Genomic DNA, 25826 nt, shown 5'->3' with positions numbered 1-25826 from the left:
CCTACCTGGTGTAGCTGGGAACAGTCAACCTGCACCAAAGTCCACCAGCTCCGTCCCCATCCCGGCGGCTCCTCACAAGGATCTGGGGCAGGGGAAGACTAACGAGATTAGAGAAATAAGCAATTTATCAGACTACTGAAGCTGTGTAGCCAGAGCCCGGCTGAGGGCACTGGGTATCAGAATGTCCCTGGGAGCTGCCACCTCCACACAGCGTCACACTCAATCACAATCAATACCTCTGCAAAGTTGTTCTTACCCGGCGATGCTTTGTCCTCCTTCAAATCGTCTGTTGTCTTAGGTGCCTTTGGTTCACAGCCTGTCAGCATCACTGAACCTCAGGCTCTTAACCCAGGGGAGACACCCCCAAACCATCCAATTATCCCCCTTAGGCCAGGAGTACACAAGGAAAACCTTGGAAGGAGCTTTTCCTTCCCCTTTGCAACTTCTGCAAACAAATTGACTATGAAAAGGACTTTGGGCAATGCTTTCAAAAGCTGTTATTCCGTGTCTGTTCTGGTGGGACAGCCCAGACCTGCTGCTTCTTTTTCTTCTAAAAAAGCTAAACCTGTTCCACCTCCTGCTAACACAGCACACATCTCCAAACTTCAAAATAAGCATCTGTCCAGCTTGAGGTCTCCAGACCTGTTGCTTCCCCAAAGTCCATCTCAACACCTGGAGGCATAAGCCATAAAGACTCAAGCAAAATTTTACAGCAAGAGAAAGCAGGAACAGGTTGCAAAGCTGGTGGCAAGCAAGGAGCCCTCAGCATCCCACAGGTGAGGATGTTGCCTGACAAACGAGGTCTCTGGTTGACCGATTCCCCAGGGTTTCACATGGAGAGGGAGCCACAACCCGGCTCCACACGCTGCAGCACGAGCACAGCGGTTCCGCGAGCTGCTGCGTCAGTACCAAAGGCTCTTATCTCATGCTTCGCTGTCAACAAGAAATTATGAGAATTGAATTTTAATAAGCTGGAGACTGAAGCGTGGCTATATATCATGCTAGCGGCTAATTTATAGGGATGTACATCGGCCCCGTTTGGTGTGAGGAGAGGAGCAGGGACTGCTCAAGGAAAGACATTTGCCCTCCGAGGCTGGACAAGGAGCCTCCCCAGCGGCAAAACCTCAGACAGTTTCACACCAAGGATGCACATTTTTCTGCATCACCCGGCCCCAGTGCCAGAGAGCACAGTTTGTGATATATCTGGAGTAATAAAGAATAAGTAATGGAAGGAAAGTCTGTCCTTTTGGGGGATACCCAGCCCCACCAGTGATTATTTGATAAAGTGTCTGAATCCAACAGAGAAAATCACCCTTAACCTTCCCTGAGATTAAGTCCAGGACCTGTTTATCACTCCTTCTCCCCATCTGCAAGTTTAACACTAAACCTCTTCATGTTTATGCTACAAACCGGGCAGCCAAACCCCTGGATTAAGTCCTCCTTCAACTTCTGAATTTACTTGGGCTTGCTCATCCCCAGGAGCTTCACTAAAACTCCCCTGGACAAGCCCTAAGGGAACAACAATCTAAATATTACACTAAACATGCCAGATGAGGCTTTTGAATAGGAAAACTCCAGAAAGGATATTGTACATTTCCATTTGCAAAGACTAAGATGTAATAGGGATCTGAAGTGCTGTCTGCAGCCAGTTCCTTGTGTCTTAAAGAACCACGTGAATACCACTACACACCAATTTATTCCCCCATGCACGGAATTGTTTCAGAGCATGAAACTAATTGCTCCCTCACCCCATGAACTATGCAGGACAGAGGTAAATAAAGTAGGAAATTATTAGAGAGAGTAATAGTACAGCAAGACCTTGATCTTGCAATAAGCTTGGTGCAAAAATGCTCCTGATACTCGACTGGACAGCAGTATCCATATTGCTCAGGTTCCTTTATGTTATCAGCTCTCAAGTTCTGGAGGAACAAATGGCAGGGGAGATCTCTGAAAAGATGAAAATGGTACATTTTCAAGAGCCTGAGATGATTACTCGCAAAATAGGAACAGCACAGAGCCCAGAGGTAACTGATTGCCTCCTGGGTAAGAGTCCAAGTCTTTGCATTGTAGCTACGAAAGTGTACAGAGATCAAAAAGAAAAAGAGAAAACTCTATTTTAGGCTGTCACGAGCATAAAGGTCCCCCCGGCCCTGCAGCATCACTGCCTACCAAGACACAACTGAAATCTTTCTTATATGCCCCAGATCAGCGTGCAGCAAGGAGGAGAAACCCTTTACTCCAGGAGCAGGGGCAGCTCCTGCTCCCTTCCCAGTGGAATTTCGGCAGCGCCCGTGCAAACACCATCCCCAGCACCGCACAACGCGAGCCGGGACTCAGCGACCACGCCGTGCAACCAACGCTCTGAAATAGGAAGCGAGACAAGCCAAATGCTGAACCAGGTATTTATTAATAACACTTCGCTATTGATTGCGCTTTACATCTTCAAGCACTTTACCAACATTAATTAATTGAGGTGTTTGCCATTTAATACTGGGAGGAGACTAAAGCAGAAACACGAGGCTAAACAGACCAAGCGCCTGATTCAGGTGGCAAGTTCTTGCACCCCAGCTTTGCGTTTCCCCCCAGATATTGCTTTTATTCAAACTACTGAAAATACAAACACAGATTAGGCAAAGCCAAAAGCCCAGAGGTGCACCCAGCGTGAATAGGGGCCATGGCTGAGCACAAAAGCCGCACGGCGCTTGCTGCGATGCTCTGCTGCCAACCTGCATCCCCCCATCCCCAGCATCCCGACCCCACCGCAGGCATGCCTTTTGCTCACAATTAATTCAACCAATATTAATTCGAACCAGAATTTAAGCACGAGGGTGCTGACACACAGCTCTAATTGCTGCGCTAAGCGCCGGGGACACGCAGTATTGATTTCCATCCAGGTTTAGACGGAGGCTGCAGCCAAACTACTTCTTCCAGCAAACTCGCCGTTTAAAACCGACTGTCAGGACTGAGCGGTTCGAGTGATTAACACTCACGCTAAGGACTGTAACAATACACAAGTTTCATTCCTACCCACGTACGCACACCCACCATCCACTCCTGCTCTTATGCTTTGCTGAATTCTTCCCGTTTAGTTTTAAATTACGTAAAACAGGCCCTTGAAGCACACCTCGCCGCTGGAAAAAGAGCATTACAGTGGGGAAAAGTCTCCATGTGCACCAAAGGGGAAGAGTTATTACCTGGAGCTGTCTCAAGCTGCACCATAATTATACAAATAACACATTTCACCAAGTCAGTGTTAATTACACACATTTACCTCCTTTCGCGTGACTTGGGACTGACCTGGAGCAGTGCTGGGATCACAGAGTTCCTTCCCACGACAAGCAAAGGGACCTGATGATTCTGCCACCTGGTTCTGCACCAGGACCCGAGCAGATTCTCACCACAAACCCAGCAGCCACCCCAGCACATCCCACGTTTGCACTGGCAGGTAAGCAGCTGCCCAGCCGATTCACTCCTGCTTCCTTTAACACACATCACACAGCTCAGCAACCCTCCTACTTACAAGACGCGACAACAGAGCTATTCAGAGATACTTGTTTTTACCTCATCCTTCTGAACGTTGTCTCAAAATCCTTGAGGAAAAACATAAAGTTCACTATAGATACCTTGGGCCTGCCTATACAAACCCAGAGTGGTATAGGAGAGCGTATTTATGGCAGTATACAAGCAATAGTAGCAAACTTACAGAGGAAACTCAAAACAGAGAGTGAATCTAATCAGCAGGAGGCCAAGTACTTTCTTGGCCCTCCTTTCTCCTCAATAAGCATGATGAACACAATGCTATTTAAATGCAATTTTATACTTAACTGATCAGCTTCTGTTATAACACCACTGGTACGTGGCTGGGTATATCACATCTTAAGCAACAGCCTCTTAAACTCGTGAGGAATGAAAAGAACTCACAGATCTACAGCTACAAGGCCAGAGATTCACCCCTCGTTAGGGAAATATCCTCTTTCCTACCTCTTAGACACCAGCACCACAAGCCAAATTTGCCAGCTTAAGGAGGGGGAGGATGAAGTGACCCCTCCAGCAACTTCAGCAGCTGCCCAAGGTACCACTCGTGCACCCCAATGACAACAGGACCACTCCTCACCACTGGTCACAGGGACCCCACAACCCCCGACATATCGCTTTTCACCCCAAAGCGTATGTAATTATAGTTATGAAGAAGGGCACACCTTTTAGAGAACAGAGTGCATGTCTTCAGCACCATTACAGGATGCCAATTCTGCTCCGGCGTGCTGACAGTCAAGGAACCCAGAGAGGAGTTTTTGCACCACCCAACAGATTGGAAAACCTCTGAGGAGGACAAATGAGAAACTCTGCCCCTTGCAGAACCACACGCACATCCCTCCCTTGCCGGGGTGTCCTGCGGGAACAAAGGCACTGCCCCTCCGCAAAAACACACGCTTCTCCCCAAAAGTCTCCTGGATAAGAAACAAATTGCAGTATAGCCACAGGAATAGGTGCGCGCGTGAACAGCCGCAGGATTTCACCTGTTTTTCGAGCCGGAAGGCTGCATTTCCACACACTGATGCCCCTACAGTGTCACCAGCTGCGTTCCCGATGCCCCCGCTCTGGTGGGGATGATGAAGGCATCCTTCATCTGCTCTCTCAGCAGATTTTTATAAAAGTAGACCGAATGCATACATGGTTTAGATTACACCAACAGGCACCTATACGTATTACCTGAATGCGCATGCAACTTTACTCCCCACAGCTCCCGGGAAGCTCTGCTGGGTCCAGCTCCTGCCACCCAGCAAACCCACCTGATGATGGGTTAACTTTGTTTAACAACTAGAATTGACACACCCTGCTAAGGAAAACAGCAGAATACAACAAGCTGGATGGAACAAATCCACCAATTAATCCCAGTAAATCAATTTGCATTAACGCCACAAACAAAATACCAGCGGTGAACCAGCAGCCGGCTGGGAGCAACGGTGCCCACCGAGACCTACATGACCTCTGAAAAGCTACAGCTTAACCAAAATGCAACTGTGCAACAACGCCAAACCAGCGTACCAAGAGAGACCCACAGTCAATAAGGAACATGTAAATTAACAGCTGCTGATGATTTTCTCACACAGGTGTAAATTCAGCTCAGTTATCGAGAAAGGGCTTGTGTGATTTCTGATCTGACACTAAGGCTGCTCCAGGGTGAGTTGTCATGCAAGCCTGCAATTATTTAGTAAATATATATACATTCGCATTTAAATGTTTCTAAAGTAACAGTGATACCGGCACCAGTTTGATGAGCAGAAAGCAGCAAATCTCAGCCAGATAAGAACCGGACCCCATCAAGAGCGCTACAGAAACAATCCAGATCCCATTTGTTCACGCCAAGCCAAGAGCACAAATCACTCCCCCCTGCACCCCGTTTTCCACACTCGGCGTCCGCTACTACAGCTCCGAGGCCTGGTGACAACTTTTTAGGGGCTTAAAAGCGTCTGGGGGGGATGTATGCATGGCGTAGGGTCCGCGCAAACCAGATTAACACACACGCTGGTGCTGGCTGTTCGGGGGCGGCTCCCGCAGCCCCGCACACCCCGAGCTCTCCCGCTGCCGGGAAGCCGGTTCGCGCCCCCCGGCTCTGCCCGCTGGCCCCTCCCGGGCCGAGCGGAGCCCCGGGCCCGGCGGCAGCGGGGGAGCAGCGGGGCCGAAGCGCGGCGGCAGCACGGGGAACATGGCTGCTTTGCCTGCCCAATTACGAAACCGGTTATGGGAGCCGGGGTACCGGGGAGAGCCGGCGTGCAGGGAACGGGCGAGTTCAGCAACGCGCTGGGGATGGCGAAAACCCCTCCTTGGGCGCGGGGCGGGGTGGGGGTGGGGAGGGGGTTGGAGCCGAAAACGATGGGAGAAGTAGCAGGGAATGAGGAGCTGCTAAACAGCACAGGGGGATCCGCAACCGGCGGGTGGAGCCGCGTCCCGACGGGACACACACACACACCCCCCATTCACCACCCCGCAACTAAAACACACAATGAAAAATCACAACAAATGGAGGCGGTTCCCGCGGAAGGACCCGAACCCCCCCATTCCCTCACCCTCCCCATCACGGGGGGGTCGCGGTGCGGCACCCACCTTGCGCGCTGTGCGGGCCGTGCTCCATGGCCGGCTCGCTGCCCAGCTCGGCCAAGCGCCGGCCGGTGGCCGCCAGCTCGGCCCGCAGCGCCGTCACCTCCTGCCCCGCCGCCTGCAGCGCCCCGTCGATGCGCAGCGCCAGCTGCTTGTTGTCGTCCATCATGTGCAGGATTTTGGCCTGGGGGAGGGAGGAAGAGGAGGAGAGAGGTGAGAGAGCAGGAGCGGCATGCGCCGCTGGGGGGGATGAAGGGGGAGGCGGGCAGGGGGCTGTGCCGGGAGAAGAGGCTGCCGGAGCGGAGAGAGTGGGAGTGGGCTGGGAGAGGGGGCGGCGCGAAGGGGAGCGGGACTGGGCGAGGGGGTACAAAGGGGGGGGCTGTGCAAGGGGAACGTAAAGGGGGGAACTGTGCAAGGCGGGGTGCAAAGGGGCGGGTGGCTGTGCAATGGAGAGCTATGCGAGGGGGGTGCAAAGGGGAGTAGACTGTGCAATGGGGAGCTGTGCGAGGAGGGTGCAAAGGGGAGTGGGCTGTGCGAGGCGGGAGACTGCGCAAGGAGGTGTAAAAGGACGGGGGGGTGTGTGCAAAGGGGGTGCAAAAAGGGAATGGGGCTGCGCAAGGGGGAGCTGTGCTGGGGGCTGCGATTCTGCGAAGGGGGTAACACTGTGCGAGAGGGGTGCAAAAGGCACACGGGCTGTGCAAAGGGTTCTGTGCAAGTGGGGAGTAAAGGGGACGGAGCTGTGCAAAGGGAAACAGGTTGGAGAATGGGGGGGCTGCCCTCTACCTGTTGCCCGCCCCCCCGGCAGCCTGGGCAGGGTGAGCGCGGCTCGGGTACCCGCGGCGCTCAGAAGCGGAGGTGGGTCTCTCTTTTGGGGGTGCAGCCCTGCGGCTGCGCTGCATTAACAGCGAGACCCCCTCACACTCCCCCGGCAAATTCGGTGCAGCTGCGGTGAGTGCTGCAGTGCCCGCAGCTGCCCTGCAAATGCCACTCATTAAGCGCCCTGCTGCTAATTGGGCTCAGGTTCGCCCTGCTCCGTGGCCATACTCAAAATCTGCATGCAGCTTGCTAAGGTAAAATGGGCTCAAAAAATCCCCCTGGAAGCATTTTTTTTGAGGGAAAGCACAACATTTGTATCCTGTAGCAATGGTTAACGCGAGAGCCCTTATGCTGGCGGCTGATGTGGCACGAACCCAGGGTGAAAAATCGAGAATTATTTGGTATCATCGCTGGCGACTGCTAGAGGGAGCGCTGCTGTTTCCCTGTGCCTCAGCGATGCCTCGGAGGGATGCACTTGTGTGCTTGCCAGGGCCTGGGCTGCAGCGAGGCTGCGGAGCTGTGATCCTGCGCCCAGCAGCTGCATCCCCATCAAACCATGATGCTGCAGAGCTGCGGTCCTGCGCCCAGCAGCTGCATCCCCACCAAACCGTGATGCTGCGGTCCTGTGCCCAGTAGCTGCATCCCCACCAAACCACGATGCTGCAAAGCTGTGGTCCTGCACCCAGCGGCTGCACCCCCACCAAACCACGATGCTGTGGTCCTGTGCCCAGCAGCTGCATCCCCACCAAACCACAATGCTGCTGCTCTGCAAACTGCTCTGGCTGCACCTCCCCAAACCATCCCTGCTCCCCAACACCACAGGCAGCAGCGCTGCCTGTTTTTACCTGAGCTGTGCGCACCTTGAAAAGTTCACAGAAAATCAGAACCCTTAAGGAAAGAGGGAGAAACAATCTTCCTCGTGTCTCAAATTTGCTAAAGCCTCCAATATTTGCCTAAACTCAGCTGAACAAGCTGAGGATTTGAGGCATTTCCTTCAACTTCAGGGTGCTCCTGGTATTGCAGAGACCTTAGCCAAAATGCGGTAAAAACATTAGAAAAGTGCTTCCCTTCTCAGAGAACTGCCCAGACGAGTCTGGGAGAGGCTTGACATGAGCTAAAGCAGAATCGCATCAGTGTCCCGTGCGGCGATGGTCCCCAGGGAGCGCTGGGATGTGGCTCTGCAGAGGCAGAGGGGTTTGGGATGCAGCACCCCTAGGCAGCGTTCAGGAACAGAAATCAGGTAAGTGTCATGTTCGTCCACTGAAAAACAACATTAAGATGGGCCTGGGTCCCCCAAAACCTCAGACCTGATCTGAATTGTGCATAAAGCCAGCTCTCCAAGAGCCAAAAGGATCAAGCCCATGTCGAGTATCATCTAGACCTTGTGATCTGTAAAAGGATTTTGTAAAACAAAGAAAATCTAGTGTTCAGATAAATGGTGCAGTGGCTTCTTCATGGGAAAGTTATTTTTAACTGAGTTTCCAGCGGTGTTTGCAACCGAACCAGCTGCGCTAGGCCAGGGTGCTTGGAATATGGGTGGAATGGGCTCTTTTCCTTAATGAATTCCCAAAGGGCAGCCAAACAACCCACAAGGAGAATAAATGCCATTTTTCAAATTCTTTCTTCGTCATCTATGCAACCCTCCCTGCACAAGATACAATTCTTTAAGTATATATAGAAACTGAATTCTAATCAAGATAAATGCCCGGTGTCACGCCTGATTTGCATGAGTATTTGCTGCAAACTGTGCCTGTAAATGAAGAGAATTATGTATGTAACCGGATAACCTGAATGTGCAATTGCGGCAGCATATATGCAAAACTTAGTCATTGCACTTGAATAAAACGTAAGCTGCAGCAGAAAGGAACTCGGCTCTGAAGTGCAGGCACATTATTTTTATCATTAAAAAAATCAGGTTAAAACTGATTTGAGCCTTCCAAGAACACATTCAGCTGCTGAAGCAAAGTCCAAATTATGGTTCTTGCTCAATCTAACCTTAATAATAGACTAGTTGAGTTGCTGTACCGGCAGCACTGGAATCTTTAATTTACCGATGCAAGAGAATTTCTACATTAGCAAGTGTGCTATTTAAAAAATATATTTCTTAAAGTTGGCTGTGGACTCATCTGTAAATTAATAACCTCGCTTTAAAAAGTCTTCCTTATTACTTCAGGTCCTTTTGAGATTCCCATGAAGATATCTTGAAAGGTTTCCTTGCCCATACCACCTCCCGTCCTTACCAGGGAAGAGCTGGGTCCATTTAAAATTGATTTGGACCTCTCGAAGCAGGATTTGATTTCTCGGAGCTTCCGCCTGGGAGAGCGCGACCCCGAGACATCAGCCGAAGGAGCTCGTGCCCGGCTATAGCGAGGGATTTCCAGCGTTGGGGTGGCTGGGGCTCTGCTGGCCACACGCAATGAAATTGAATTAATATGATGGGGTGTCCCCCCTGTGCAGCGATGCTGACCCCCCAGCCCACCCCCTGTCTCACGTGCACATCCCTACATGCTCCTGACCCAAAATCTCCCTGGTTCTGAGATAAGGGTGACGCACAAAGCCACAGAAAGGACCCGATTGTTGCTCCAGCAGCAAAATGCCTACAAGAAAGGAATAAAAATATCAACCAGGTCTGTATTCAAAAGGTGATACCTGAGGATTATTTTGGGTTGTGCTGATTCCTAAGGCCAAGCCTTTGCTGAAATCCTCAACGCTGGGGTGAAACGAAGCGTTAGGAAATGAATTGGGCCTCTTTCCCTTCCTCAGCTTAGTTTTGAATGAACAAAACAAATTAAATTAAATCTAATTAAATAGCCAAAATTAGAAACATGTTATTTCCCCAAATTGCTTTTCTTCTGGTTTTTTTTTTAGTTCCAGTTTTCCCAGGAGTTTGCCAGCTCTGCAGCAAATGTGTCCCCAAGGGACGGGCGTCCCCAGCCGCACCACGAGGCGCAGAGGGCTCGGGGATCCCTCCTAAGGACACTCGGGGATCCCTCCTAAGGACACACGGGGAACCCGACTCAACGCCAACAAGTCTCCATTCCACATCTTTCCAGGCGGTGCAAGGGTAGCCTTGAAAACCTGAAACAAACCCTTCATTTTGGGCAATATGTTCTAGTAGTAGCGTCACATCCTGGCAGGGTATTTCTCCAGAACGTATAGATGGCATAAATGCAGATGGAGGAAGATTTGAGAATACTACCCGTTTGCTCCCTTTTCAGCCTAAGGAATGCAGAAAAGAGAATACGAGAAGGTTTAGGAGGTGAAAAAGCAGCACGTGGTTACTGTTCAGCCCTTCCAAACACTTCAATTTGCTATTCAGATTACCACTTTTTATAGTTTAATATGTACAGTATACAAAGGAACCAGTTGAACATAATGGGGAAAAAGCCTTTTGTGTTAAGGTTGAACGTAATCTAATACAGCCCTTTGACTTGATTCAATTAAATCCTTTCTTTTCCAATTAAATAATCAGCCAGAATTTAATCAAAATGAATTTCAGTGTGTCACGGTGCAGAATGATGACCTCTGAGATGGTGAAGGCTTGTGTAAATTCTGCTGATCGCTTTTATCTGCTTGTGCCTCACTTCCACCAAAAAAATATCGCCTTCTGTCTGTGTATTTACATTATTTTCTCATCTCCTCCATGTGTCTCTGTTTGCAGTAACAATTCCCAGCTGAAAGGGCTGCAAGCATCACTGCATCTTCTAAAATACCCCTTCTGTGACTGGATAAAGAGATGCCCAAGGATGGGATTTCTGCTCCGCACCTCTATTCTGCTGTGCCCTGGCACGCTGCGGCGCCAACAGCCGCACTTTGGCCCTTGCCAAACGCCACCAGAGGCATCTGTGCGGCCATTCATCAGCGAAGAAAAGCGCACCGAGAAAATCCCATCCAAAAGACCAGCAAACTCCAGCGGCCACCGCCAGAAAAAGCGCAGCCTGCCCCGAGTTCAATGGTCTCTTGTAGCGCATCTCCGCTAAGTCATTTCCATCCCACTTACAATCCTTGCTGATGTCTATCGCTTTTGTTTTGCATCTACAAAGGTCACATTTTTATTTGTGCATTTATAATGGCGTTTGGTCCTTCTCGCTCTTAAAATACTGAGCGCCAATTCTTTCCTTCCTCAGTTGGAGCATCTTAACGCAAACCTCGCTAATGCATTAGTGCTGCGCTGTAGCTGGAATGCTAATGCTTTAGTTAATAGGTTATTAAACGAGGCTAAGGATGCACAGGTTAAAAATTTGGGTGAATATTGGCTTGTCCCTGCGATGTTGCGGTGACGTGTTTCCCCGGCTCCATTTCCCGGTGACCTTCTTGCGCTGCGCATCCCTCGGGACGGCGAAAACAAACCCATTAATGTTTATAAAGTGTCTCGGACTGGGGGAATTGCATCACGGCGGTGAGATACAAGCTTAATGGATCAAAACAAACCCCAGGTCCAAACCCCCCCAGCTTAGACACATCTCAGTTACCCGGCGCAAACCTCGAGGAATCCCACTGAGAAGGGATAATTGAGAGAAAAATGTGATCTCGGAGGTTTTTTTCTCCAATAAACCCATTTTATGTTAATAGGAAGCAGATTTCTAGGCCGCTTGCAAACAAACGACTTCCACAGCATATTTCACAGCTGAGCACATCTATGGCACCAGCCTTTATAAGCAGCTCTATTAAACCCAGCATTTGTTTAATGAATTACAGCGATCCAATGAATCCATGTACATTCAGCCTATATTTAAATGTTTACAGGGACACCAGCAGCCAGCTCTGCACAAACAGGTATTGGTGTCAGTGATCAGCTCCCACTACAATGTACCCAAAAATGTCACATTTTTGGGGTTTCTGCTTTCTTGACTATTGTGGGCAGTTGGTTGCTGTTTAGTTTTATAAAGCTCTAAGTGCAACTACCCAGGAGTTTCAGGGTTTCTGTTTAACATAAAACTGTTTGGGTTCAGTGCAAATTTGGGGGGTTTTCTCCCCATTGATGAACCACATCTGTCATCTGATATAAACTGTTGCACACCTCCCACCTGGCTGGGGCTGGTCCATGCCACTGAAAGGTGAATTAATGCATTAAAATCCACACAGTCCAACAGGTTGACATGCTGCAGCTGTTTCCAGGGTGACCTTATCTTCATCTCACCCATCAATACATAAACCTTGACAAAAAGCTGTGGTCCACCCTTCTGTTTTAATGCATCCCCCGCTGCAAACTATGGGTGAAGTGCTCCCTTTCATGGCATAAAGAAGCGATAGCGCTGCAATAATTTCACTTTCTTGAAGGGATACCTCTGATTTGTGGTGGTCTCCAGGCCAGCTTTGCTGGCTTGTTCCTACAGGTCTCTCTAGGAGAAGGGCTGAGCCCCAAAGGTGCACCCATGTGGACCGAGCTGCCTGGTTATGCTTTGCTGCAAAAACTGTTTTCATTGTAGGTTGGGCTGAAATATCCCTAAGGAGCTGGTTGTAGCATTCATTAAGTGCAAAGCCCCACTTGATCTGAAATGGTCCACAGCAACTGCCCTTGGCCAGCTGCTCCCTGGCAGAAGGATGCAGGAAGATGCAGGAGAAAGCAAGAGGATGCAGGAACATCCAGGAGGATGCAGGAGGATGCAGAGGGATGCCCTGAGCCCTGGTGCTGGCATCTCTGGGTGGTTTCAGAGCCGAGCTCATTGTGTGGGTGCTTGGCGGTGGCTCAGCAAAGCACAGGACCTCTGGCAGCTGTGAGTGGGTGGGTGGAATGCCAGCAAGCCATGGGGACCCACAAATGCAGCTGGAGACTACAAATTCTCTCCGTAACGCTCCATGGGAATGCACTTGCAGGAGCAAGGAGTGACTGCGGACCCAAACATGCATGCATGGTGCTGACGGTGCTGACGTGCTTGGCAGCAGCGAAGTCTGTGTGCTAGTTCTGTAAAAGCCATTGGATTTCTCAAATAGCTTTCCGTAAAAGAAGAGAGAAATAGGGAGCAAAGAGAAAGAACTTCAGGCAACGTCTGTATGAAATGCCATTTCCCTATGACAAATTAGAGGGGCAAAACGTGGTTAGGTTTTTGCAGAACTGAAGGGGTGATGTGGGAGATCAGGTCCCACTGAGTTCCTACGAGAGATCGTCCATCCTCTGAGGAAGGGGAGAATGGAAAGTCCATCTGCTTTGCAGACCCGATTTACCAGCTGTTCAGACACTACTATAAGGATCATATACAAACTTAAATGAATAAGGAGATTCTGCAGCATGTAGGTAGCAGAATAATAGGCACGGTGAAGAAAATCCCGTGATCAATCAGCAGACAAATATATACTTAAATGAGGTGTTAGCGGAACAGATGCAGGAAAGGTGATTATGGGTTGCCTCTGTGTTTCCTTTGGCAACAACGATGACACGCCGGGGTGGGTCAATGTACCCCGTCATTAACAGAGCATCAGCATCCCTCTGACAGTCTCTTTGTCCTGGGAAGTCGAGTCCTATGAAGATGTGACATAAGCAAGAGGCACAGGGACATTCAGACGCTTTTCAGTTGGTTTTGACCTTCTAGATGCTTTAGCCTGGCAGATGACAAACAAGACCACTGTCCTAAATTAAGCAGGAGGTGGGAATAAACGTTTGTACCCATTCAATTGTGGCCAAAAAATACCATTGGCAAAACCAGTGGCAGAACAGCCCTTCCCAGCAAACAAATCTAGAAACAGAGTTGGCAGGTCAGAGCACGTGGGAAGAGTCAGGTAGAGCATCCTGGAAAGGAAGACGTTAGAGAGAAACGTGATTTTTGACTGTAATATTTGTGAAGAAAGGAAAATATGAGATCCCAAGTGTGGTTCGGGCCTCTCAAATAATCCTAAAATTAATTCAGAAATTGAGAGTTCTATAGTGGGAGTAAAGGAGAGCAGTCTCCGAGGAAGCCAGGCCAGGTATGTACAATTGTCTGAACAAAATAAGGATGCAAAATGCTAAATAAATACATTTTTTAAATCACAGCTGGATGGACAAGACTGGAATCACTGAGCTGGCAGGAGGGTTGCCAGAGGGGTTTTAAGAAGGTGATACGTATAGAACCTATGGATGGCAATTAAACAGAGCAGGACTACTGCCAAGCTCTAGTGTTTGCTCACTGTCAGTAGGTTTGATGGGGACAGACACATCTAACTGCAAAGCTATCCAAGCGCATTTAATTCTTCCAATACCTACATACCATAGCTTGTGTGCGGGTAATATGTTCATCCTATAACGTTAGTGACTTCGTAACTTCCTTGAGTACATATAGAAAAATAAAACCCCAGGATGAGGTTTCGTTGGGTGTTGAGCGCAGTTTCTCATATTGCCAGCGGCCATTGGGGGACAACGAGCCTGGAAAAACCTGGGACCTCAAAGCTGGTGGAGAAGACGTGAGTGGAGAGTGGGGATGCCGGGGACTCGCTCTGTCATGGTGCGAGACAAAGGGACAAGAAGAGAAACAAATGCTACCTTTTGTAACATCCACATTTATGATTCCTAGACTAAAAGTTAGGCCAGACCTGCAGTGAGAGGGGCTGAAGCTCCAGCCCTCGCCCCTCTCACTGTTCAACAGGTCTAGACAAGCACCAGAAATGACTTGGGGCTGTTGGGCTGATTTTCTTGCCTTCTGATGACACCCCATTAAAACTAACGGTTCATAATCTGCGCCGGACCAACTCGGCCTCAAGATAAAGATCTGCCTCATTTGCAGTTACATAATTAGCAATTACCCTAATTTCACTTATATCAAATTACATTTTTTTTTTTTTAAATAAACGTTATCTTTTCTGAAGCAAAAATAAAGCAGCCTGGGTCTACTTTGTACGCACCAACATCATTATCCTGTTCGCAGATATAACGTCTAGACACTTCTAATGAAAATATTCATTATTGCTAATTTGCATCTCTTTCAGTTCTAGGACAGAAATCAAATGAAGATGTCAAAGCAGAGCTACCTCTGCCGCAGGCAAAAGAGGAGGCGCGGTGACCCCCAGCTCCTGCCAAACATGAGCTTGGCCCGCATAGAGAACGTCTCGGGCACCCTCGGAACCGAGGGCAGCGCTGGAGGAGAGGCGAGCGAAGAACAGCAGAGCAGAATAACGGTGTAAGAATCTGGATCTGAAATCTGCGGCTTTAAAGAGAAGGGAAAAGCTCAGCAAGACACCGAACCGCCCGGAGACCCGCTCGGGTGGGTTTGAGGACAATGAGCCCAAGCGAGTTATAAAGGGGTTATAAAGGAGAGAAGAGAATTTGCTTCTGACCCCCCTTGCGTTTCAGCTCTTATATCCCTTAGACTTCCTGGAAAATCCCAGCCTTGAACTGCAAGATGTGTTGAAATACAGATGTTAATTCCAGCCTTGAACTGCAAGACATGTTGAAATACAGGTGTTAATCAAGATGGTGATAACTCGTGTGGGCTTAGTAGAGACTTTTCCTGAAGATAAAGTACATTTTAAATGTACTCCTTACTTGCTAGTAACAAAACTTCCCATTAGCACAATGAAATACGTATTACACCTCTGAAATACACTCTTCACTGAGCTTGGAGAGTAAAACTAAAATAATCTTTTTATAGCAAATAGGGATGAATACTTAAAAATAATAAGAAGTCGGTGAATATTCATTTGAACTCCTAAGCAAATTTGCCCTTGTCATATTTGCATCTCTCTTGTGTTCTCTTTCTGTGCCACAGAGTTTTATTAGCATGAACATTCACGGAAAGTGAATTTGAAGCCTGAATACCCATGGGAAATGAATTTTAAATTCACTTGCTGTGTGCAGTCACCCAAGAAACTTGATCATAATTGTTTATTATACTTAAATATTTATATTGTGGAAGTACTTGTTAGATAAAAAGGCCAAGATGTTCTGGTGCTGGGTGTTGTACACACATTGTCCCAGGCTTAGAGGAATTATCTCCATCCCCAGCAAACACAAATGGGGACGTGTGATGAGTTCGACCAGGCTCAGTCACACAAGAGCTGAGATGGCAGGTGGCAAATGTCAGGGTCAAGGACAAGCATTGGGGTGAGGGTGAGAGATTAACATGTTTCTGCAGTTTGCCAGGCAAAAATGAGAAAGTTGCGGCGTATCCACTTGAGGGCACGACCGTGCACAGGGCGTGTTCATCTGGGATGTTCAAAATAGAGTCGAGGATTTAAAGTTCATCAAGAAACATCTTTGTTGAAGCTTTTTTAATGCTCAAGTCCTATGGGCCGGACTCTGGCTTTCACTCAGGAGCTCAGATTTCAGCAGATCAGTCTTTGCTACATTATTTTCCTCTACTGCCTGTCTCGGTCTAGAACGCAATGAGGGAGCAAATTTGTTATGATTATGGAAGAATAACTTGAAGGTCAAATTCCAGTTGGGAGCAGGGCAGGGCTCTACACATTGCACCGCGGACTGAAGCGCGAGCAAATTACCAACTATTAAGGGCTGATGAGCAAAAAAACCCCTTGAAATTGAAGCTTACGTTACAGTAATAAGGATGCACAAGAGAGAAAATTGCATTAGGACATGCACTATCTCATGCATTGCTCTTAAGCTGGATTCGCTGCCGGAGGGGGGGATTTAGAGCCACCCCTCGGAGCGGCATCCATCTCCACCAGCTTCCCTACATACGACTGTCTCTTAATGATCGCCCACCACACTCAGATTAGGGTCACCCACGTCAATTTGCATTTGCGACACACCGCGCTGCAGCAGTTCCCTGCCCCTCCATAGAAACAGCAGGTGTTATTGACAATGTAATTAAGTGCCATTGATAATTATCAAAAATTTAAACTGCCCCCACGTTGCTTGCAAGCGAATCAGCCGCGGTATTTCGCAGCGTTTCCTTCAAACACAGGACACGGGGGTGACACCGGTGTCCAAGTGGAACAACGTAATTAGGTAAATGTGAGAAGGAGAAGATGAACATGATGAGAGAAAGCAAGAGAAACCGGAGCTGGGGACCGTGTTGCTGGAAATGCAAATAAATAAATAAACTAAATGCTGTGAGCACATTCTTAGTCCTCTTGGCTTTCCACCACCATGGCAAAAGATGCCACACGTCATGGGAGCGACATGGATGATAGCAGGGAAATGAGATCAAGGTCAATGTGTGGTACAACCCCACAGTAACTACTATAAGAAAATATAAGCACCAAATGGGCTAAAAACACCTTCCCCATGACAATATTCCGTTGGTAGCAAAGGAAGCCCAAGTTGGCTTGGACGACTTGAAGTGGTTAACTCTACCGTTTCTTTAAACCAGGGAATTAATGACACTGAACTTCACAACAACGACGCAAAATTAAAGGCACCCCAAGAATGTTCTCTTAATTGTAGCAGCCGGCTACATTAAAGCTGCTATAGGAAAATTCATTTACAATTCAGCTATTAAATTGCAAACCATTACCACTGCTTTTATGGCTTTATATCCCTCTAACAAATTTATTATGTAATTACCCTGTGCAACAGCATCGTTTCTAGCAAGCCAAGTTGAAATAAGGCACCTTTTCCAAAATCCTAACAATTCTGTGTTTTTCCAGATGCAATTTATACAACGGAGGAAAAACATTACAGTGCAGTTTTCTGCTTGGGGTTCTGAGACATTTGAGTACGGAACCGGAGTCCTGACCATTATCTGGCTCTAGTTATGTTTGGGAAATACTCAAATTTTGGGTGTCAAAGAGCTGGGGCTCAGACCCCAACCAGGACCAGCATCAGGGGGTGTTGCACGTGCTGTTATGAACCAGAATGGGCAAAACAGGGTGATAAAGGTGGGACAGAAGCGCTCAGCGCCAACAACTGCCATTGATTTCTGTAGGAAATGCAGTTGCTTTGCAGGGCTCGGGATTCGCTCCAGCGGCACAGCTGGGGCTCGGGGGGCTCAGCCAAACCCCGGCCAATCCGCGCTTACAAAGTAAAACGGCATTAAAAAATTAAGGAAAAATTTAAAAAAAAGGGGCATTTTGTGCCTTTCATTATCCACCCCTGCAAAATAAATCTGTAAATAAATAAGTAAACTCTTGGGCATCATAAAAAAGCTGCATAAAGGGGCATTAAGCAGGACACGCATTTCCCGGGCGGAATGACTGGATTATTGTCGGGAGATGCAAATAAATTCACATCATGTGCCTTCTTTTTTATTCTGTTTTCTCCTCCTTTTTCTTTCTGTACCACCCTCACCAAAAGGAGGAGACAGCGCCGGTATCCAGCTCAGGGATCTCCCGAGCAGATTAAAGAGCCAATTATGCTGGATTTGGGGACGCTGCCTACTGCCCAGCCTGAATCTGTTGGGTTTTATAAAACCCTGGATTAAACACTCAGGAGCTCACAGCCCCTGCAATGTCTCTGCCCCAGCAAAACCACCACATTGCTCCGGCCGTGCCATGGCCACAAAACCAGCTTTGTGGAAGCAACTCCTTTATCTCGTGGGGTTTTCTTCTCTCCCAGTCCACCAGCAGGTGCTTCTCAGCCCTTTCTCATTACCTGTGATGGTACCTGGGAGCTTCCTGCAGGCACCTGCCCTTAGGGATGTGTTGAAATAGGAACCATGGTGCATCGCTGGGCTGGCCTCTGAGGATGGAACACAAGCTCAAAAGGAAAGGGATTAAACGAACAAGACCCCATTTTTTTTCTAATTATCATCCTTGCTAATAATTATATTCCAATTATTATTATCCTTGCAGTGTTTGTTTTGAAAGGGAGGGTCTTTGGGAGTCCCAAGGGCTGTAAATGCAAAGAGAAAGCAAAGCAGCCGCTCTCTCAGCCCGTCCCACCCCGCGGTCGGAGGGGACATGGACAGGGTGTCCCTGTAGCCTCGGGAATCCTAATGGCACAACGAGCCCATTTAGCGATGCAGGAGGCATTTCCCTGGGCTCACACATCCTGAGTCGCTCCTCGGAAGGGCTAAACAGCACAAACCCCCCTCGCAATTCAGAGCCGCTCGCCTTCTGCCGCCACTGCTAAACAGCTCTTTGTCGGATTATTTCATATTTATTCAAAATGTTTGACGTGGGTATAATGACATAACCACCGAGGCCAAGCATGACGTGGTTAGAGAAGCACAGCACCCTCCTTTCCCCAGTAATAATGAAATCCCTGCAAAGGGTCGGGGGGAATGAGCTGATGAGTGGGATAATTGATTCTGCTGAGCCCAGTTCCTGCCAATACAGCTCAGTCTGGCGGGGGACAGACTTACTGGGAGCAACCCGGCTGGGATTTGCAAAGAGGAGGAGGAGTCTGAGAGAATTAGATCCCCAAATCTTGCCTGATTCAGCAGGAACTGGCTGTTCAGACAGCCCGGGATTATCGTCCTTCTGGGGTCTGCCTGTTGGCTCAAGTGCTGCTAACGAGTCAGTGAGCGATGGATTTCCATCGAGTGCATTATGTTAAAAAAGGGGGTTTTAGGTAAAGTTAATGAGCAATAAAGCTATTAAGAATAAAGATACAGGAGGAGAAAAAACAAAGCTTAAATTTCCCATTAGAAAAAAAAACCACAATGCTTTTTGCCTACCACAAAAAAAACCCACAACAACCTTAATACATATTTTGCTCAGTGTTGTCTCAAATTCTCCTTAACTGCCATTACTTTTCTTAGCCCCCAGTACGTGTGACACTGAACTTGAACAGCAAGTTCCTTGAAGCTTCAGCACCTGCCTGTGCTGGTTGGGTCAATGAGACCCCGGCACCCGGGGCTCCCCAGGCAGATAAAAGTCGGCCCATCGCCGTCTTCCAAATGATCTGGAATTGCCGCAGAGATGGGAGCAGCCAGACTTCAAAGGCAGCCTTGCCCCCTCAGTTTCTGCTCTCTGCTTTTTCTCTCTGTTCCTTTAAAATAGATCTCTGCTAGAACCAAAGTGATGTGCCCAGTGGCTCGCTCAATTATTCGTCACCATTTTCTGAAGTAGGGCAGTGGGACTTTTCCAAAGAAAAGCCTCCCCCAAATGCATTTTTCCAGCCAGTCACTGGAGAGATAAGACCTTCACACGCAGATGTGTGCTTGACCCGTTTCTCCGCTGCGATGAGTTCGCAGCTCTGCGGGGCACCACCAGCAGGAATACAGCAAAAATCCTGCAAAACCCTCAAATGCTACACGGACAGAAACTGCACAAAAGCCCAGGACCAAGCCGGCTGCCTTGCTCGGCGACACCAGGAGAGCCGGGCTGCAAAACACCTTTGGAAAAGCTGCATACAAAGCCCTTGGCGGTGGCATCAAGGCGGCTGGTTGCAGAAGCAGCGCGGCAAGGCGGAAAGTGGCCTGTTAACAGCCTGGATAATGACATCAGGATGCACAGGCGTCGACCTGGAGGCTAAAACAATTAATAATGATCTCCCTGCCTCGCCCAAGACAGCGCAATGGGGAAGGACAGCAAGAGCACGAGGACGGGGATTCGCTGCGTGAAGCGCATTAACAGTGAGAACTTGCGTCTCAGTTCCATGTGGGCACCAAACCCTCTGCCCCATCGAGATCCCAAGGGAGAAACGTGTGCCACGGAGCCAGCGGTTGCTATGGCGACCATGGATTTTCTTAAAACTCCTGCAAAAAGGAGAGCAAAGGGCCAAGGAAGCCACGGCAGAGCAGCTCCTTTGCAGGCAAGTTTTGGGGCCGCGTAAAGACACTGCACGACACCCTGAGCCGTGATACCACCTCCGGCTGAGCAAGTTATTCCCTTCAAACACATCCACGTTTGCCCTGCGAGGGTTATTTCTGTGGCAAACATCACTGTTAGGTCTTTGCTGGCTCATCTCTGCAAGATGCCAGTCCTAGTCCAGGAATTGCGTTTATTTCAGTGGTCTCCAAGGGTTATCTAAAGGCACAGCTCCTCTGTCAATACGGAAACCAGCTTTTTTAATGCACCCCTACTGACAGGGTTGAACCTTCTTCCTTCATTGGTGTATCTTTTAAATGCATGGAGAAGTCAGAGGACAGGCAGATGGAGGAGCAAAGCCCCCGATATCCCGATGACAGCCCAGCACATGGGCAGAGTGGTCCAGACCCTCCATCCCTGCAGCGATACGTGCTGGGGCGGGATGCAGAGCAAGCATCCCAGTCTGCAACTGGGTTAAACCAGCAGCCTAAAGCACAAGTGCTCTTTTCCACAGCTACCTAAACTCAGCTTTGCCTTTTGATAGTTTAAAATGGCGTTTTGTCCCTCCCCAGCCTCCAGGAGTTGAGCTAAATCAATAACCCCATTGATTTTAACAGTGGAGTGATGTGGTACCCAAATCTGGAGGTGCCGCTCTGGGGTGATTTGTGTGTATGCAAGCAGAACGTTTCTTAGATGGCTTTAAATGAAGTGGCTGGCAAAATCCCACAGGAATATTTAGTTAGTATAAGCAACATATAGAAACAGAGCTTTTGGAGCCATCTCACAGTAACTTTAGTCTCCATGGAAACAAATGTTTGTGTTTATATCTAGTCCCAGTGTTTCTATCAGATTTTGCTTCATGGAACAGCTGTTCCAAGTCATTTCACCAAGACAGATGATCTTGATAAGGAGCAAAGTTTCCATTCTACACAAATGCACATTTATTTAATAAAATCCAAATAATTCAAACCCGGAAAAGATCTGTGCTTCAAGAAACTGATTACCAATGCCGTTGCCTGATGGAAAGAGATTGAAAGCGGTGACAGAAGAGCTGCTGCCTAATAAGAGTGTGATAAAAAAACATAATAGAAAATAAATCAAACAACTCTGAAAATGCTGGTAGCTTTATTAAATTTGGCCGTGATCTTTCTATCCTTGGGCTTCCTGCACATGTGTCATGCCCGAGAGTGACCTCCTGCTGATTGGGATGGAGCCACTTGTGCACCATAGGTTAGGAAAGCTGGGAGGAAATTGGGACAGCCCAGAGCGGAGCACCAGGAATGACAAGAGGTCTGAAAGACTGCAAATGGACTAGAGGAAAAATGAAACATAGCCCCAGTATTCTCCTGCCTCTGTGCTTCTCGCATTTGCTTTCCCATAGCCCCAACCCCAATGCGGACTTGCCTAAGCAGCTGCTGATGTTTTACTCCTACAGTCTGGTTTTGTTTGTTTGTTCATTTTTTTGGGTTTGTTTTGGGGCTTTTCTTTACCCTTTAAAATTCCTCCCTGCTTGCACAGACTCTCATTGAAACCCTAGCACACAACACGAGGCACCAAAGCATTTGGCTGATGGGAGAGGACGCGTCCAGCACCCCCAGCACTGTTGCCACAAACTCATGGAGTACCTGGGCATGGGCGCGGGCTACGGAGTCACATCACCCAAATCACTTATCACTGTAATCACTTATCACCGCAATCACGGCTAAATCCTGGCTCATCACATCGCCCAACTTGAGATTGAAGCAAACAACTTTCATTGTTAACCTCCTTCACTTGAAAACTTCCCGCGAGCAACTGAAATTCCTGCTCAGCGAAAGCCTGATGTGCCGCCTTGTTTAGTGAAATTAAGAGAGATGGGACTTGACTCTAGTTGAGATTTGCTAAATATTTTTCCCTGCCTCCGGAAACGTTTATTACATTTCACATTGCACAAACTGCTTCAACCTCCTGTCGGCTGCAGGAACGCACTGAATTATTTTAAGCAGAAACAAGAATCTGTAACACGACACAAGAGGAAACCTGGTCTTGCAGACTCCTACAGAACAAAGGTTCAAGCTTTCCGCTTCCTTCTTCGCAACTATCAACCAAACCCTAAAAATCAAGTCCGATATACAAAATTATTCTGCCATCGGGGCCTGAAAATATCTCAGTTAAGCATCACTCAGTGCTTCCGTTATGCATCTCCATTCCCCAGGTTCTTTATCTTCACTTTTCAGATTGCACCAGCTGAAGCTTGGCACGCACCCTGAAGACAACACAGTCACATTTTGCTTAACAGCAGGCTGTGAACATTGCTGGAAGCCCGGCGGCACGGGGAGACCGTATTTCTTACTGTGTCAGACCCGCTGATGCAAACACCTGCAGCTCCCACGGATTCTGCTTGAAACCGGAGTTACCTTCAGCGCTTCCAAAAATGAGGCTGCGTGCTCTGCCGGTTTTGTTCCGGCATCAATCCTCCCTTGCAGCACCAGGGGTGCCACGTCTGCTCTTTGCTGAAGCCAGCGAAGCTCCTCCTGATTTACAAGAGGGTAACAGAGGCCAAGACGAGGGTAATGCCTGAATGCAGCTACTTTTTCCCCTGTGCGAGGCTTCAGCACAGCCTGCGCTGCCTCTTCCACCTCCTCCTGTTCCCAGCCTGATGCCCAAAGCCATCAGTCCCTGCTCCTGCATCCATCACTCTCCTCTCTGTTGGAAAATCTTCCTTTATTCCCAATTCTGGAGAAAATATTGGGCGAAATGAATGGAAATATCCCGCATTCCTAGAGACTCACCTCCTGCTACCACCCAAGGGCTACCAGGACAACATCTCTGTGTCCTCTGGGCCTCGACTCTTCAAGCCCCAACACCAAATTCTTAATCACTGCCGCCCCCTCCAGCAGCACGGCCAAGAGTAATCAAAATCCTCCCAACAGTTGCTGCAGCCCCAGGGAAGAATACTTCATGTATTTGTTTCTTCCTCTTGGAAAACAGAAGTATTTAAAAGCTAATCTAGCAAGGACTAGGCACGGGAATGCATAATCTCTTTATTACGGTCCTATTCTGTACAGCCAGGACCAGCAATATACAGTTGGTGTATATAACGCATAAGATTTCTCCTTGTTTGTAAAGCGGTAGACGAGGCAATGAGATTCAAGACAGATTTGCTTTGCAGACTATTTGGTTTTTAATACTGGGGAAAGTGGGAACATATGTGAGGGGGGATGGGGCGGTGGCAGCATTCGTAACGCTTAATTTACTAAACCCACACATTGCACAGATCTCCCGTCTCGCTCCATTCAGAGAAATCGGCATTTGTTTAAACCAGCCAGCCCAGAGAACTACCAAAGGGGTTTCAAACACACCTGCGGGATGGGGGATCCTTGCCGAGAGATGAGGCCAAAAGCATCTTCCTCATCACCACCTGGCCTGGGTGAGACGTTCATTTACTTTTTCCCCCCCCCATTAAACATCAGGTTTTTGATGGAGAGGAGCTGGTCGCTTCCCATGTGCATGCTCCCCACCAGAAAGATGCTTGGGTTTTACTGTTATTTAGAAATTACATCCAAGCTTTTTCTCCCAGGCTTAAACCAAATGAAATAAGTGAGGCTGAAGCAGGTACAAAACGAGGACAAGAGCAGGATCAGGTCCCGTGTTTGAAAACTATTTAATTTATTGCCTCTCAGTACACGAATTATTAAGAAAGAAAAATACCTATTGCCTCCCAAACGTTACCATATCCACCCAACTTCCTCAAATCTTTGAATGGATTCACCAGTGCCGGAGGCAATCTCATTTTCTAGCAAACCTGTTTTACTGCCTAATATTCCAACCAAGTCTACGGCTGATCACTTAAATAGGCTTTTCCCAGGCAGGGCAGGCTGTACGTCTCATTTCCCGCAGACACCCTGCAGCAGCTCCCCGCGTGGGTGGGGAGAGGAGAAATCGCAGCGAGCCGAGTGCCATCGCCGCCTGTCAAATTAAAATCGTGATTAATTCCAAATCAGTTTGCCGTTCGCCGAGATGTTTTCGAGTTGTTTAATTCCAATAATCGCGGCGCGCCTGAGATTCGACGCAACGAGAGAAACGCCGCAGACGATGCTGAAGGGATAAGCTATTTCCTAAGATAAGGAGCAGATAAGGGATGAGATGCTTCCTGGCTGGAACATCCCCCTGGCAGCCCTAGATCAGTTCAGGGGGGCTTAAGAAGCTGAAGACCTGATAATCAAAAGCTGTCCAGAACATTTCACTGCCTAATCGATCATTTGCAATGTTTACTGACGAAAGGGCGATAAAACCTCTGCTTTATCCCTGCAAGTCCTGAGATACCTCCAGCAACTCTGGAGGAATTGAATACATTGATTTATTGTAACACGCCTAATCTGTATGTACAAGCACACAGAGGAAGAGGTTGATCCTTTGACAATTATACAGTATATTGATTCCTTTCTTTTAATTTGCCACCCTGTTAACCCACTCGGAGTATCGCATGTACATATTGCCCTGCTACGGATAAATTGGAAAGGAAGAGATAGGATATTTGAGGCCTGATCCTGCAAGTCTTACTCAAGAGTCACCCAGACATAAATAATTTAAGCTGCTCAGTTTATGTCAGGAAGCCCAAAAAGTGACTGGAACGCAGCTTATTAAGACTCGCACAGGAAAAAGGAAATACAAAAAGTTGATGACCAGAAGCCACAGTGGCTCTAAGGAACAAAATGTCACTCTTGGATGCCTCCCACTGCCATCGCCTTTATTACAGCAATGTAGTCCTGGCGCGCACCCTGCAAAATAAAACTGCAGAGGGGAAGGATCACGAACAACCGCACATGAGACACCCAACCACGTCCCAGCTGCAACCCCCCAATGCAAACAGCTTTGCGGTGGAAACTATTAATAAGTGACATCAAATACCAGCCCTGCATCTGGTCCTGTCTCCCAATAGCTTCTCCAAAATATAAAGTGCAGCTCCAGCCTGGAGTGATGTGATCAGAGTGAGGGGAAGCTCTGGCAGCATCTGTATTGCTGCTCCTTGTTCACAATAGCTATTTCTCATTAATTGAACTGATAGCTTGTGTTCGCTGAGTTGATACAGAGCAAGGGCAAACAAAAGATTAGGCAGAACACAGGAAGATTTGATAGGTGTATTATTAAAAACCGTCTCTCCCCACCTTCCCCAAACTGCCTCCGCATCTCCTTCAGCAGATTCCACTAAGGAAGGGGAAAGCAGAAGGAGGGGAAGATAAAGGGAAGACAAAATTGCTTTCCAGCTGCCCCCGGGTTGCACGCCCAGCATGTGCACAAGTGTTTTGCACACATGTTCACTCCCATCAATGAGAAAGGAAAAAAGAAAAGAGAAATAAGGGCCTTTG

General features: G+C 48.3%; 1 protein-coding gene and 1 long non-coding RNA gene across 2 annotated transcripts in view; one reads left to right on the top strand and one right to left on the bottom strand.

Annotated features, from left to right (window-relative positions):
• Nucleotides 1-25826, bottom strand: part of KAZN (kazrin, periplakin interacting protein) — a 190023-nt gene that overhangs the window by 73263 nt on the left and 90934 nt on the right. The window contains exon 3 of the mRNA XM_065037604.1: nt 6106-6283. Within this exon, the coding sequence (XP_064893676.1) occupies nt 6106-6283 (178 nt within the window). The remainder of the gene's footprint in view (nt 1-6105; nt 6284-25826) is intronic.
• Nucleotides 6177-14668, top strand: LOC135575950 (uncharacterized). Its single transcript, XR_010467433.1, has 2 exons — nt 6177-6312; nt 7991-14668. It is a non-coding gene; the product is annotated as an uncharacterized LOC135575950 (long non-coding RNA).

The sequence above is a fragment of the Columba livia genome, chromosome 21 (genome assembly GCF_036013475.1).
Source record: "Columba livia isolate bColLiv1 breed racing homer chromosome 21, bColLiv1.pat.W.v2, whole genome shotgun sequence".
NCBI lineage: Eukaryota > Metazoa > Chordata > Aves > Columbiformes > Columbidae > Columba > Columba livia.
The sequence above is the reverse complement of the archived record's forward strand: the minus strand, read 5'-3'. Positions and strand labels throughout refer to the sequence as shown.